General features: G+C 44.9%; 1 protein-coding gene across 1 annotated transcript; it reads left to right on the top strand.

Annotated features, from left to right (window-relative positions):
• Positions 1-7,076: 7,076 nt before the first annotated feature.
• On the top strand, positions 7,077-11,955 carry LOC106036288 (large ribosomal subunit protein mL65). Its single transcript, XM_048054052.2, has 5 exons — positions 7,077-7,670; positions 8,317-8,462; positions 9,621-9,723; positions 10,208-10,384; positions 11,492-11,955. The coding sequence occupies exons 1-5, from the start codon at positions 7,103-7,105 to the stop codon at positions 11,758-11,760; spliced, it is 1,263 nt and encodes a 420-aa protein (XP_047910009.2). The 5' UTR covers positions 7,077-7,102; the 3' UTR covers positions 11,761-11,955.
• Positions 11,956-13,391: the final 1,436 nt, after the last annotated feature.

The following is a 13,391-nucleotide window of genomic DNA, read 5'->3' on the forward strand; positions in this document are numbered from 1 at the left end:
GATTACAAACCAACACATCTGGCAAAGCATAATCGTGATCAGCATGTTACTTGTTCAACCAGTGATATTTGGAAACTCAAAAACAGGAGGAAAAAAAAGAAAAAAAGACTGCTGCTGAATTGTCAGTGGAAGGAGGGTGACATCTGGTGGTATTGCTCTTTGCACTTTCCTTCGCAATGTGCCTCAAAGTATCTTGGCAAAAGCAGGGCACCATTTTCTTTTGCGTTTTTAATGCATGCCCTTTTTGACAGCTTAAATACTTCATGTAGTGTCAGCTTTTCACCAAACACACTGCCCTCTGAATTTTTCACATGCAATTGCCTTATTTGTTGTTGTACTGAAATACAAAAGCTGTCATAAAGGAGTGATTCTGTAGTCTGCAAGTAATGCTGTATCATAAAAGACTTTGTAGATGTTGTGGTAATGGCTTAGACTTCTCTCTCTCAATTCATGGCTTAAGTTCATGAGAAATTCACATCAGAACTGGAGTTGCTGTCTTCAGTTACCTAATGGAGGGCTTAGAGAAAATGGAGCCAGCCTTTTTCTTGGTGGTGTTGTTATTGTCATTGGAGGAGAAGAAGGAGGAGGACCAGAGTAAAAGGCGGAGGGGCAATAGACACAAGATGGAACTCAGGAAATTCTGACTTGATATGAGAAAAAAAAAATTGCCACGAGGATGGACAAACACTGTATCGGAGATCCAAAACAGCCCTACAATCTACATCCCTGGAGGTATCCAAGTATTGACTGGACACAACCCTGAGCAGCCTAATCTAAGTGGCCCTACTTTGAGTAAGGTTGGCCTGTGGTCCCCTCCAGCGTGTTTGCCTCTACAATGCAGGAAAACGACCCTTCCAGAAGTCAGGAAATCAGCGTTTAAGGTATCTGCAGAAAGAAAATAGAAAACCTGTAACTATATGTCGTTATTCTCCTCTTTAGAAATACTGTCGTAGCAACTGTTTGACTGTGCATCAGTCACGAGTTGTTAGCCAGGTCATGTACTTATCTCACAGTTGTCCTCTAGACTGACTTCCAGCTGACCTTCATATACACCAAAAGTTAAGTCCAGTTAGGGAAGACGGTCTAAGTAATTTCATTAGTCAGCACTTGAGAATCCAATAATAAGTGTTCCTCTACTGTTTAGAAAAAGGTGCAATTACTTTTTTATTACTAAATACACCTCTCCAGGCCCTTAAGCTATTCAGACTAAAGGAAGGATGCTTCAAGTGTGGAACATTTTGTCCGAGAAGGACCTGTGCTTGTGCATTTTTTCATCGTTTAAAAAGTCAGGCATATCAAATTGAGATAGTAACTGAATTTGGGGCTGCATTTGGAAATCAATATGGTGACCAGTATTTCCTTCCTTCTATGGTGGGGTTTTGCTTGTTTGTTTTGTCCTGGTGTTCCCATCAAATTCTAGGTACTGGTTTTGTTACACTTTTGAATACTATAGCTATAGAGATAAAAAGAAAGGCCAATTTAATGTCTCGGTCTCCAAGCTGGCTTGACACAAGTCATATCCAGCCGAGGAACCAGCTTTTTGCACAGTCATGGGTCTGGTGTGTGGATTTACCATGTGAAGCATTGTAGCCCACATCCCAGGGCTGGACCAGCTCAGTGTGTGCAAAGAGCAGACCCATGACTTTCTTGAACTCTTCATCCCTGTGCTGCCTTCCTTCAGTTCTTCTCAGGTTGGGAGAAATGGCATATGATGTAGAGGGCTGTATAGTCTTCATTGAGCACACTGTATCATTCAGATCTGAAGATCTGCTTCCCTTGGCTTGTAATAACTTCAAATTAAGTTTCAGGTTATGCTGCAAGGCCCACTTTTCGCCTACTGAGGAAAACATGTCTTTTGTGCAGCCAAAGAACTATTATGGGATATATGGTTTGTAGAGGCAGAGTCTTTAGGTTTTGATGGCCATTGGAAAGTTTGTGTGCTTTCTACCAGCACTTTTCATCTTTGAAGGGCTAGAATTTTTTTTTTCGCCAGCTAATTTTTTTTTTTTTTTAATGCAGCAGAGAAATACTTTATCACTAATACTTGTTTGCCAAAAGAATTTTATAGATAATCATGGCACCTGAAGTTAAGTTTCCAAGACTCTAAAAAGCACACAAGCAGTTGCCAATAACTGGACATGTATGCCATTTACACTTGAGAAAAAAAGAAAACAAAACAAATAACAAACAACAAAATGTGCTTCTTTGACAGCAGAAGGAAAGAGAAAGTAAGTGGAGTGTCTGCCATTCCTCACTTTTCAACTTCACTACACCTTTGAAGACAAACATAAATACTTTCCGCTTGTTAATATATTATAAAAACATTTATATACGTTAGCTTTCTTTTGCAACACCTGTGCTCTTCATCCAGTCCTTCACGTTCATACTGAGACGACCGAGTCTACTCAACAGTCTTTCCCATATCTTAGTCATTGGAACAATGGAGCTGACTCTACAAATTTTCTCATAAAAGCATACATCTTTCAGCAGGTCAATATTGTAATTGAGTGAATGACAAAGTCTCTTAATGCAAATGTTTGAATTGTCACTTACCAATTGTTTCACACCAATAGCTCTCCTTGCTTTTCAAAATGACAGTATACTATTTCCTCCAGTCGATCAACCCCTCTTTCTTTTAGGAGATGAATCTCTAATTTCACATGAAGATTTTTTGATTCGATTGCAAGATATCTCAATGGGTAAGTGTTAAAATTAGCTGATGCTTCTGCTTTTTCTGCTGAAACAAAAGAATCCTTACAACAACTTGTCTTGTGTGCACACAGTGGCCCAGAAGTGCGTATATGGGATGCCCACTATCTGTTTTTCCCCCAAATGCATGAGAAATGTATGAGGTACTGTTTGTAATTGCTACAATAACACTGAAACACTATATAAAAGTGACTGAGAAATCTACTTTTCACAAAGGATTTCTGGCTTTTTTGCTAATGGGCAAGCTTAGTGAAGTTAGGCTTTGTCAAGGCATGTCTCCAAGGTAAGCTTTTTGAGCTTTTCATCTTTACAAACCTGTGAAGCCAGAGTGGTCTTGAAAGCCACTGCCATTCTCGCAGCCCTGCAGTAACGGGATCTAGAGCCACAGAAGGTATAATTTGCCTGTCTATCTTTCCAATGCCTACTTGGATGCTCCTTGCTTTGAAATGATGCAGGGCGCTTTCATTACATTCACACAAGAATTAGGAAGTAGTTCACCTTTGAGTTACCTTCTTTTAAATTTTTTTTCTCAGTTAAGTGGAAATTGTGGTCAGAAACACTTTTTTTTTTTTTTTTTGATTTTGCCTAAGGTGAGGAGTGGGAGTGTGATCTTTGATGGATACACGAACGTAGCCAATTCTAGACCAAAAGGCATTCGTTTGAGAAACTGCTTTAAAATAGCAGTTGAAACATAATACAAACTTAATTCAGATCGGTGCTGCTTGGACTGCTACAGAGTTGCAGAAGCACTTCCATTTTGAAGGATGTGTAATAAAAAGTTCAGCTTACACGTGCACTTTACATCCCTATAAAAATATTTGCATATTTGCTCAAAGATGCATGTTTTTGTTCGTGGATTGCAGTCAGGAAAGGTGATAACGGCTTTTCCCTACTGCATGTATATACGGAATGGGTTAAGCAATAAAAAGGTGTTACGTTTATCAGTTTAGGATACTTTTTATACATCAGAGAGGTTCTCTCAGTAAAGAAAGAAAATAGATCCTTTTTCAACTGTCAGTTGCTTATTAGAACAGAGACATCTACGGTTGGGTAACATATTATGAACAAAAACTTACTACGGAGCTGTAAGCAAAGCAGGTCAGCATCTGTCACCGCACCGTCAACTGGACACTTTTATCCAAGCCCTTGCAGTTCCAAAATCAGGAAGAACGGTAGCACAATGTACACCAAGCAACTGAAGTTGGCCTGTGACAAGAACATCAGTAGGCAGCTCGGGGATTTTTAGTGTAGGTTAAAGCATAGCACTGGTTCCTGACACCTCTTCTCTACTGGTGTCATCAGTATCGGCGTGCAGGAACCACAGTAAGCCTTTGAATAGCCTTACAGGAAGTAAAAACAATCCTATACACATCCACCTGCTTCATCACTTACATTCTGTTCTGTACTGTACTTTTTGAAGCCTTAAAATACCCTATGCAAAAGTTGTTGACGGTGTTGTACAACTGCAAGGCAGGTAACTCAGATTTGACAACATGCTGAGAAAGGTCTCCAGCTGTGGTAGAAGATCAGTAATCTTGATGGAGGTAATGCAGTCCCTAGTGTGAAAGAAGGGGCAGCATTTGGTCACATGCAATGGAAATGCAAAACCGGAGGCAATGCAAGAAATGGCTGCTAAGATGATCAGGGAAATGGAGACTTCTCTGCGTGAGAGAAGCTTGTTCAGACTCTCTAACTGAGAGGTGATATGGCTGGTCTCCATCAATATTTTAGAAGGCAAACACTGGGAAGGAAAAAAAGCTAATTAAACTGAAGAACAATGCTGGCATGAAGACAAACAGGTATAAACTGACCGTTAATATATTCAAGCATGAAATGAGAAGAACATTTCTAACCACCAAAGGAAACAAGTTCTGAAACAGGAGATGCGGCAGCAAAATGTCTAAGAACTGTAATGGTGATTTTACAGAAGCTTCTGTCTGAGTTTGTATGTCTGTCTGTCAATCCATTGCAAGGAAGCAGATTAAATAGCTTTATCTTGGCTAAATTTGGCTATTGTCCTTTATTGATCGAGGAGAAAAAGCTTCCAGATGCATCTGGAGCTTGTAGAATGGGGAAAAGGAGGGAAGTTGCTCCCTAAATTGTCCGTCATCTAAATCGAAGCTTTTGTCCCTTGAGCTTGAAGCCTGCTTCCCAAGGGACGACTCAAATTCCATGTATATACCTAGAGAAAAAAAAAAAGTAAAAAAAAAAAGTCTGGAATTGCTGAGGAGAAGTTATGCATATGACAAGCAGAAGACTTTAAAATCTTCTAGCTCACATCATGACTCTCCCATTTTAATTAGATCAAATCTCATCCCTTCTGGCGAAGTGGGTGGCTGGATTCAAAATCAAACAAGTGATCCCCTTAAATGCCCAACACATAACTGGGATGAAACTTAACATTTAAGCCTCTCTTTTATAAGCACCATGTCAGTTATAACCAAAGCACAGCTTTTGACTACCTATGCATTAATGTAGTTGAGAATCTCAGCCCCAAACATTGCTTTTCACAGAATCATAAAATGGTCTGGGTTGGAAGGGACCTTAAAGATAACCTAATTCCAACCTCCCTGCTATAGTCTGGGCCATCTCCTGCTAGAGCAGGTCACCCAAAGCCCCATCCAGACTGGCCTTGAACACTTCCAGGTGTAGGGCATCCACAGCTTCTCGGGGCAGCCTGTTCCAGTGCCTCATCATCCTCTGAGTAAAGAAGTTCCCCCCAAAACCTAATCTAAATCTACCCTCTTTTAGTAGATCTTTTTCAATCTTTGTCACGTATTCCAAAAATTATGCCAAGTAGAACTTCTGACCAGCAATTCAGCAGAAAGCTAGGTTGAAGTTTAGGAAGGGGAGTAGATTATCTATACTATATAGTGTTTCTTCTACCCTAATTGCACTCATAAGTACCCACCTACCCCTAGGCAATCTACATGTTAACAATACTGGGGAATAAAAAGGACAGCAGCCAGGTAAACTTTTATGAGATAGCTCAGGTTAACGAATGTGTAGTTTAAAAACAAACAAAAAAACAAAGTAGAAGGATGGAGAAACAGAATGCATGTTGTCTTTGGCCATGCCCAAAGAGTTGTGGGGAATGCAGTTAAATCTAGCTGGAGGCCAATCACAAGTGGTGTTCCGCAGGGCTCAGTCCTGGGGCCAGTGTAGCGGAGTTATATGGACAGGTTTTGGTAGTGGGGACCAGAGCTGTGGATGCTCCAGCTGGAGGTGCTCAAGGCCAAGTCTGGTGAGGCCCTGGGGAACGTGACAGGCTGCAGGTGTCCCTGCCCACAACAAGGGGTTGGAACTGGGCAGGTCTCTGAGCTCCCTTCTATGCCCTGCGCCGAATCCCTGACACGGTTCTCTACAGGGATCTGGATGGGCTGGACTGATGGCCCGAGCCCAAGTGTATGAGGTTCAACAAGGCCAGGTGCCAGGTCCTGCACTTGGGGCACAATGACCCCATGCAATGCTATGGGCTGGGGGAAGGGAGAATGGAAACCTGCCCAGCGGAAAAGGACTTGGGGGTATTGGTTTATGGTTGGCTGAGTATGAACCAGCAGTGTGCTCAGGTGGCCAAGAAGGCCAACAGCATCCTGACCTGGACCTGAAATAGTGTGGCCAGCAGCACTAGGGATGTGATTTTCCCCCCATACTCAGCTGTGCTGAGACCACAGCTCAAGTGCTGTGTTCAGTTTTTTTAGAATGGCACCGAAGCTGGTAAAGAGTCTAGAGAACAAGTCTTACGGGGAGCGGCTGAGGGAGCTGGGGTTGTTCACCCTGGAGAAATGTAGGATCAGGGGAGGCCTATCTCACTACAACTACCTGAAAGGAGATTGTAGCAGGATGGGGGTCTGTCTCATCTCCAAAGCAACAGGCAATAGGACAAGAGAGAACGTCCTCAAGTTGCAACAGGGGAGGTTTAGCTTGGGCATTAGGAAAAATGTCTTCACTGGAAGTGTTGAGATGCATTGGGAAAGGCTGGAGGAAAAGCCCAGGGAAGTGCTCGATCCAACCTCCCTGGAGCTACGGGTAAGACGCGTACACGCGGTGCTTTCGCACACTGTTCTGTGGCGGGCGGGGCAGCGGCCGGCTGACGGGCGGGGCGAAGCCCAGAAGTCGGCCCGCCGCCGCTCCTCCCGCAGCGCCTCCTGGGAGCTGTAGTTCCCGTCCCGGGAAGCCCGAGGGAAGGCCGCGGCGCATGCGCAGACCCTGCGCCGTCCTACCGGGAGGACCCCGGCGCGCCTCCCGGGAAGGCCGCTCCCTTCGCTTCCCGGCAGCCCTTTGCTGGGGAGCGCGCCGATTGGAGGGCTGCCCCGGTCACGTGGCGCCCGGCGCCCAACCGAGGCGCGCGGCCCCCGCCCCGCGCCCTTGCCCTGCCCCGCGGCGCTGCGAGATGGCGGCGCCCGGCGGCTGCCGGCTGCTGCGGCTCGGCCGGCGCTGGTTCTCGCAGGAGCCCGCCGTGCCGCCGCCGCCCGGGCCGCTCTACCCGCCCGTGGTGGCCTCGCACACGGCCAGGAGCAAGGCGGCCCGGCGGCGGCGCCTGGAGCACTTCCACCGGCAGGTGCACGAGGCGGCCTCGATCGAGGAGAAGCTGCGGCTGTACGGGAAGCTGCAGCGGCCCAAGTACACGGTGCACCCGCAGACCTTCGCCCTCAACGCCGACCGCTGGTACCGGAGCTTCACCAGGACCGTCTTCGTGCCGGGGCTGCCCCCGCCGGCGGAGGCCGCGGAGGAGCCGGGGCCCGCGGCGGGAGCGGCGCCGGACGCGGACCTGGACCTGGGCGCGCTGCGCTCGCTCGCGTGCGACGCGCTGCTGCAGGAGAGCTTCTACCAGAACAAGCGGCGGCCGTTCCTCTACCGCGACCAGGATCACACGCCCGGCCCCTTCCTCACGCAGCTCGTCTCCTCCCTCGCCGCCTCCCTGTGCGGCCGCAACCCGCTGCTGGCGGCCTCGTCTCTTGGTGCGGAGCGGGGGCGGGCGAGGGCGAGGGAACTGAGGAGCGGCTGAGGGCACTGGGGTTGTTTAGTGTGGGGAAGGGGAGGCTCAGGGGAGACCTTATTGCTCTCTACAGCTCCTTGAAAGGAAGTCGTGGGTAGCTGGGGGTCAGTCTCTTCTCTCAGATAATTAGCGATAGGACTTGAGGGAACGGCCTCAAGTTGTGCCAGGGGAGGTTCGGGTTGGAAATGAGGAGACATTTCTTCTCAGAAAGAGTAGTCAGGCCCTGGAAGGGGTTGACCAGGGAAGCGGTGGAGTTACCGTTCCTCGGGGTGTGTAGGGAAAGGTTGGACGTGGTGCTTAGGGGCATGGTTTAGTGGGTGACATTGGTAGTAGGGTGATGGTTGGACCAGATGATCTGAAGGTCTTTTCCAACCTTAATGATTCTAGGATTCTACAGGCACGCTGGGCGGTGGGCTCTGTCTGTGTGAGTGTGCTTGGTGTCGCTGCCTGTTGTCCATCAGCAGCGACGCTGTTTCACGTCATTGCTGCTGGCACGTATAAGTGGGTTGTGGTTCTCCCATTTTGCTGCAGCTACAGAGCAGAATTGGGGTGGTTGAAAATGCAGACGGGTGATGTCTATATGCCTCTCCCTCTCTGTTCTGTTTCAGACCTAAATCCTGAGGTTAACTACTACTGGCATCACGGTGAGGAGGTTGTTGTGCACGGACATCGAAAAGGTAGAGTCGATCCTGTGCGGTTTCAGATAGATGATAAGCCGCACCTCCAGCTGCGTGTACCAAAGCAACTTCCAGAGGTGTGGATATTTTCAACAGCAACTTACTAATGTGTATTTTCACTTCAGCTTCTGACTGCTGCTGGAGCTGTGCTGTGGCATGTGTTGCTGGTGGTGATAGTATTATGTGGAGGACCCGCTTAATCAGTTGTATAATGAGTGCATTGGTGTGTTTCTCAAATGATAACGCTCTTACACCTTGCCGTGTTAAGTGCTTTTCAGACAGTGGGATGGTGTTCTGAACTTCAGCGTGATCGTTCTTGTGCTTTAGGTATGCGTTGTTGCCCTTAGGTGCCTGGGGCTGTTAACTTCTTTTGTGCTTGTACGAATAAGTGGAATCAAGAGTGAGAAATGTGATGGGCAAGGTCCTCTTCTCAGAATTTAAGGTGATGAGAGAAATGGAGATGAAAGGACTGGAATGGGAGAGAGCATACGTAGTTTGAGTGTGAGCTCTGTTACCCGCTAAAGGCTCTTGTTTTCTTGAACGCTGAGTTTTCTGGGAGCTGATTGAATATCCTTACCTTTTTCTTCTAGTTTGGCAGAATGCTACCTGTGTAGCAACTGTAAGGGTCTCCATTGCCCCATTTCTACTGCACAATGAAACCCACGCTCTGCTTTCTGTTGATGCTGAGCATTTCTTGTGAAAGTGGTTGTACAGTGTTTAGGTTATTAGGGTCAGATGCTCAAAATCTTGAAGCAAGTGTCTGGGCAATAAAAGCCAAAACTGGGGCAGAAAGACAATTTGAATACAAGCTCTGTTACCTGCTAATAGCGCTTAAGGTGCATGGGCACCTCTTGTATTTTTTGAATTATGTAGTGCCCCTTAACACATAACATAGCACACCAGCAAGAGGGAGAGTGAGCTCAGCCTGGTGGTTCCGGTTAGTTTGCTGTTAGAAATGTTGCTGATCATCTTAGCACCATTTCATGCAATGTTGTTTATAATTTGCAGAAAACTCAGACATCATTATAACAAGCATGTACTAGCAGTTGTTGTGAGACAGGAGGTTCTCTTGCAAAAATAGTGTTCATTGATTTCAGTAAATAAATTATGTATATGGGGTACGTAAGGAAAACTTGTATTTTCCGGTGTCTAGTCAAGAAATGGGATATGACGTGAAGCCAGATGTCAGAAGCACGACTTATGGGGTGGCTGTTCTTTCTTCTGCTTTCTTCAAGATTGTGCCGCTGGAGTCAGACCTTGGAGATGTTCCCGTTATTGATCACAAACCGTCCAAACTGCCACTGTTCAAAAAGCAGTATGAAAACAAGGTATTTATAGGTAAGAGTTTCCAGTCATGAAATGTTAACTACTTTTTGAAAGGAAAAAAAGCAACCCCTGACCTTTCACCTTCTCTCAGCAGAGAGAGCGTTTATATTTATTTTCTTCTAATTATTATATAGAGCGTGTGAATCTCAACAAAGATTCTATGTCACTTATGTAGTGGGGAGTAGCATCCTCTTGAGCATATATTGCTCTGTCTCAGGATTGATCTGAAGGAGTGGAATTGAACAGAAACTTAGTAGAAAAGCCGGACTTGAGCTGATGCATATCCTTCAGAGACATTTGAGTATGTTATCTTTTGGACTCGGCAAGCCCTCCGTTCTCACAGAGAAATGGATGGCTCTGCACTTACGAGGCCCTACGGTAGAGGTCTTAACTTTGATCTGCTTGGAGCTTGACAGTAAAATCTTGTTTGTGTGCATCATAAAGAACGTTGTGTGACACTGCCTCCTCATTTTGTTTTCTTTTGGGGTGGTCACAGGGTCAAAGGTAGCAGACCCGTGCTGTTATGGCCACACGCAGTTTCACCTGATTCCTGATAAACTCAAAAGGGAGAGGTTTGAAATAGCGAATCTTGAGGATCAGATTGAAGTTGTTTATCGAGCTAATGGTGTCGCAAGTCTCTTTGCCTGGACAGCAGCTCAAGCAATGTATCAAGGTAAGACTGTTGTCCATAGGTTGGTGCCCGGTATGCCGCGCCAATAAGCACTCAGTTGGAATCCACATAAAGGTCTTTTAGTTAAATTAGATATATAACTCTGCAGAGTCAGGTGCTTGGCGATCTTTCACAAAGCAAGCACACCTCTGACTCGAATCACCGTAATTTATACGCAGCAAACTTGTGAAAACTATCTCCTTGGCTACATTTGATTGGCTATTACTTATCTTATTATAGCTATAGCTTAACTTTTCTCTACTGAGCTTGCGCATTACAGAGGAACAGCGGGGGTGGAACACCAAATCCCACATTACCACACATCATCATTTTGATGGGTGTGATTTTTAATATGTAAATGACCCTTAATGAGCAAAAGGCTACTATTGGTCATCCTGGAGCTGTTTTTCTCCTTGTTTTTAACCTTTTATCCCTTATCTTCCTTGCTTCTGCTACCTGTCTCTTACTTTCAGCTAAAAGACTATACAAGCTACAGGCCTCCCTATTTTCTTCAAGGTTTTTTTAATTTTTTTCCCAGCTTTGGGACTACAAGACATTCAGTCTGTAAAAGTCGTCCTGTCCTCATGATGAACACCTGCTCTAATATTCTCTGACCTTTTCTCTCATGCAGTCATTTTTTGTGCTTTTTCTTCTGAAGGCCGTCCTTTAAGCAGGTCCGTAAAGATTTAATTGAACCAGTGAAAGAAGCAGAGCTTATTCAAGGGAGTTATTTAAAACTTTGCCTTTGAGTGCTTTCAATCCGGGAGAATTAATTATGCAGAAACATACTTCCTTGTGTAATACCGCCCAAACCTCAGTCCTGCAGTTGGCTGTTCCCTGCAGTTGGCTGCTCCTCAGTCGTTAGATAGAAAGGCGTTAGGTGTAATTTTAGGAATTTTATGAGATGACTAAGTGGCTCAGTGTCTTCTTTCAGCTCTGTGAATTCAAGGAAGCTACAGTGAGAGGAAAAGTAAAATGTCAGCAGCCTTACTTCAGGATCGCATGCCTGTTTGTGTAAAAATCCTAGAAGGGGTGGGTGGGTGGTTAGATCACATCAGTGCCGATAAGAATTGAGGCCTGTGTAACTCGGGTTGTTTCTTTATTTTGCAGGATTCTGGAATGAAGCAGATGTGACGCGTCCTTTTGTATCACAGGCAGTAGTGACTGATGGAAAATACTTTGCTTTCTTTTGTTTCCAGCTGAACACTTTAGCGTTAACTGTAGAAACTGTTAAAAATAACCCTCGGAAGAATATCTGTTGGGGAACAGACAGTAAGCCATTATACGATGCTGTCGAAGAGGGTAGTGTGAAAGGCTTTAATGATGAAGTTCTGCTTCAGTTGGTTCGTTTTCTGTTAAACAGACCAAAAGAGCTGTAAATCATTAAACTAAAATTCCTGTTCCCATGCCTGAACTCCATTGTAGCTCTGTGGAGTACGGGCTTGGAATATGCCTTGCTCTTAGTCAACTATGTCTAGCAAACACAATACACGTATTTCATGACCTTTGTCCATATTTCTTAACTTGAACTGTATTATACTGTACACTGAAAAATAAATGTCTGGAATACCTTTGCCCCTTGTATACTTACTATGAAAAGCATATTGTTCCTCATTCAGAGTCGTGTGGATGGTTTCTACCAGGAGCTCTCTTGGTTGCACAGCAACACATTACGAGTTGGAAACTGTACAGTGGAAAAACTGCTAATTTTCTGCTTGAAAAAAATGAATTCTTCATTGCTCTTATGTTTTTAAGAGAAATTGAGCTCAGAAGAGGAAGCGATTTTTAGTGGCAAAGGGTTGGCACTTCTGCTTCATATCCAGTGAACTGTGTAGGCATTTATTGAGCAGTAGTACAAGCACAATAAAACTTGCTTGCAGGTCAAGATTCTCTTACGAACATGCATGCACATTTTAGTGCTTGTCACCTCAGGAACTGCAGAGGGCACTCTCAAATGATTTTGCAGTCTGCATGCCTTCCCTTAGCATGGGACCTTGATTTCAGCTGTGCACATCTTGAGGGTGTGTGTCACTGCTGCTGTCTGGATGTCTTCGGGCTATTTCCAGTAAAGCATAGCTGAGCTAAAGACATGACTGGGATCCCTGATAACAAGATCCACAGTGTCAGGACTGCTTAGGAATACTTAACAAGGTATCTGGCTTTCAGATAGTGAAATGCATATTTTCTGTAGTTCTGTATGCTGCCACTGACCTCTTATTTTTTAGTGTTATTGTTAAAAATGATTGAGTCCAGCTTGCATTTGTAGAGAGAGTACTGCGTCACATGTGACTTGGCTTGAAGTACTTGTCTGCGCGTCCTTCAGACGCGTAGGGATCCTACTTCATGTTGTGAACTGGCTTGCAGATTATTTTTCTAATGAGAGACTAGTTTTAGAGAGTTACGTAATCGATGCTTTGCTCTTTTGGGGAAAAAACAGGGCTTCCGCTTTCTTCACCAGTTAAAGGTAATCTAGAAGTATGCGCCCAGCTGTGGCACTGACCGGGTACCTCAGTACAGGTTTCTTTTTGATGGAAGTAATATACTCTTTTTTGTTTAGCAAAGCTTGAGTATTTCTAATTCTGATCATTGCTTATCCTCGGATTAAAATCCTGCCTGTTCCAAGCGGGAACAGAAGATAAACTACTGAGTAGGCATGTTGGTTTTAAAGAGTGAACTATGACCTTGCTTGGAAGTGAGTGACTGGTAGCATTTGTTTTCTGGTGTGATGAAAGGGGTGATTTAAAAAATGAATGGAAGAACACTCTTTTAAAAGACACTTGCATATTGTGACCTGGCAGACAATCATCACAGATGGGTCTGGTATGTTTTTTCACCTTCAGCTTGAAACTGTGTATGTTGCATTGTAAGTAATGTCTGCAGACACCTGATGTAAAATCAAAGAAAATCCTGCTCCCACGGGAAGCAAATTAATTTTTTTTCTGGGATTCAGCCTTTGTCTATCCTGAGGGTCCAGCTGTGGTAGAACAAGTTCACAGAAGGGTGATTTTCC

Source organism: Anser cygnoides, chromosome Z (genome assembly GCF_040182565.1).
Source record: "Anser cygnoides isolate HZ-2024a breed goose chromosome Z, Taihu_goose_T2T_genome, whole genome shotgun sequence".
NCBI lineage: Eukaryota > Metazoa > Chordata > Aves > Anseriformes > Anatidae > Anser > Anser cygnoides.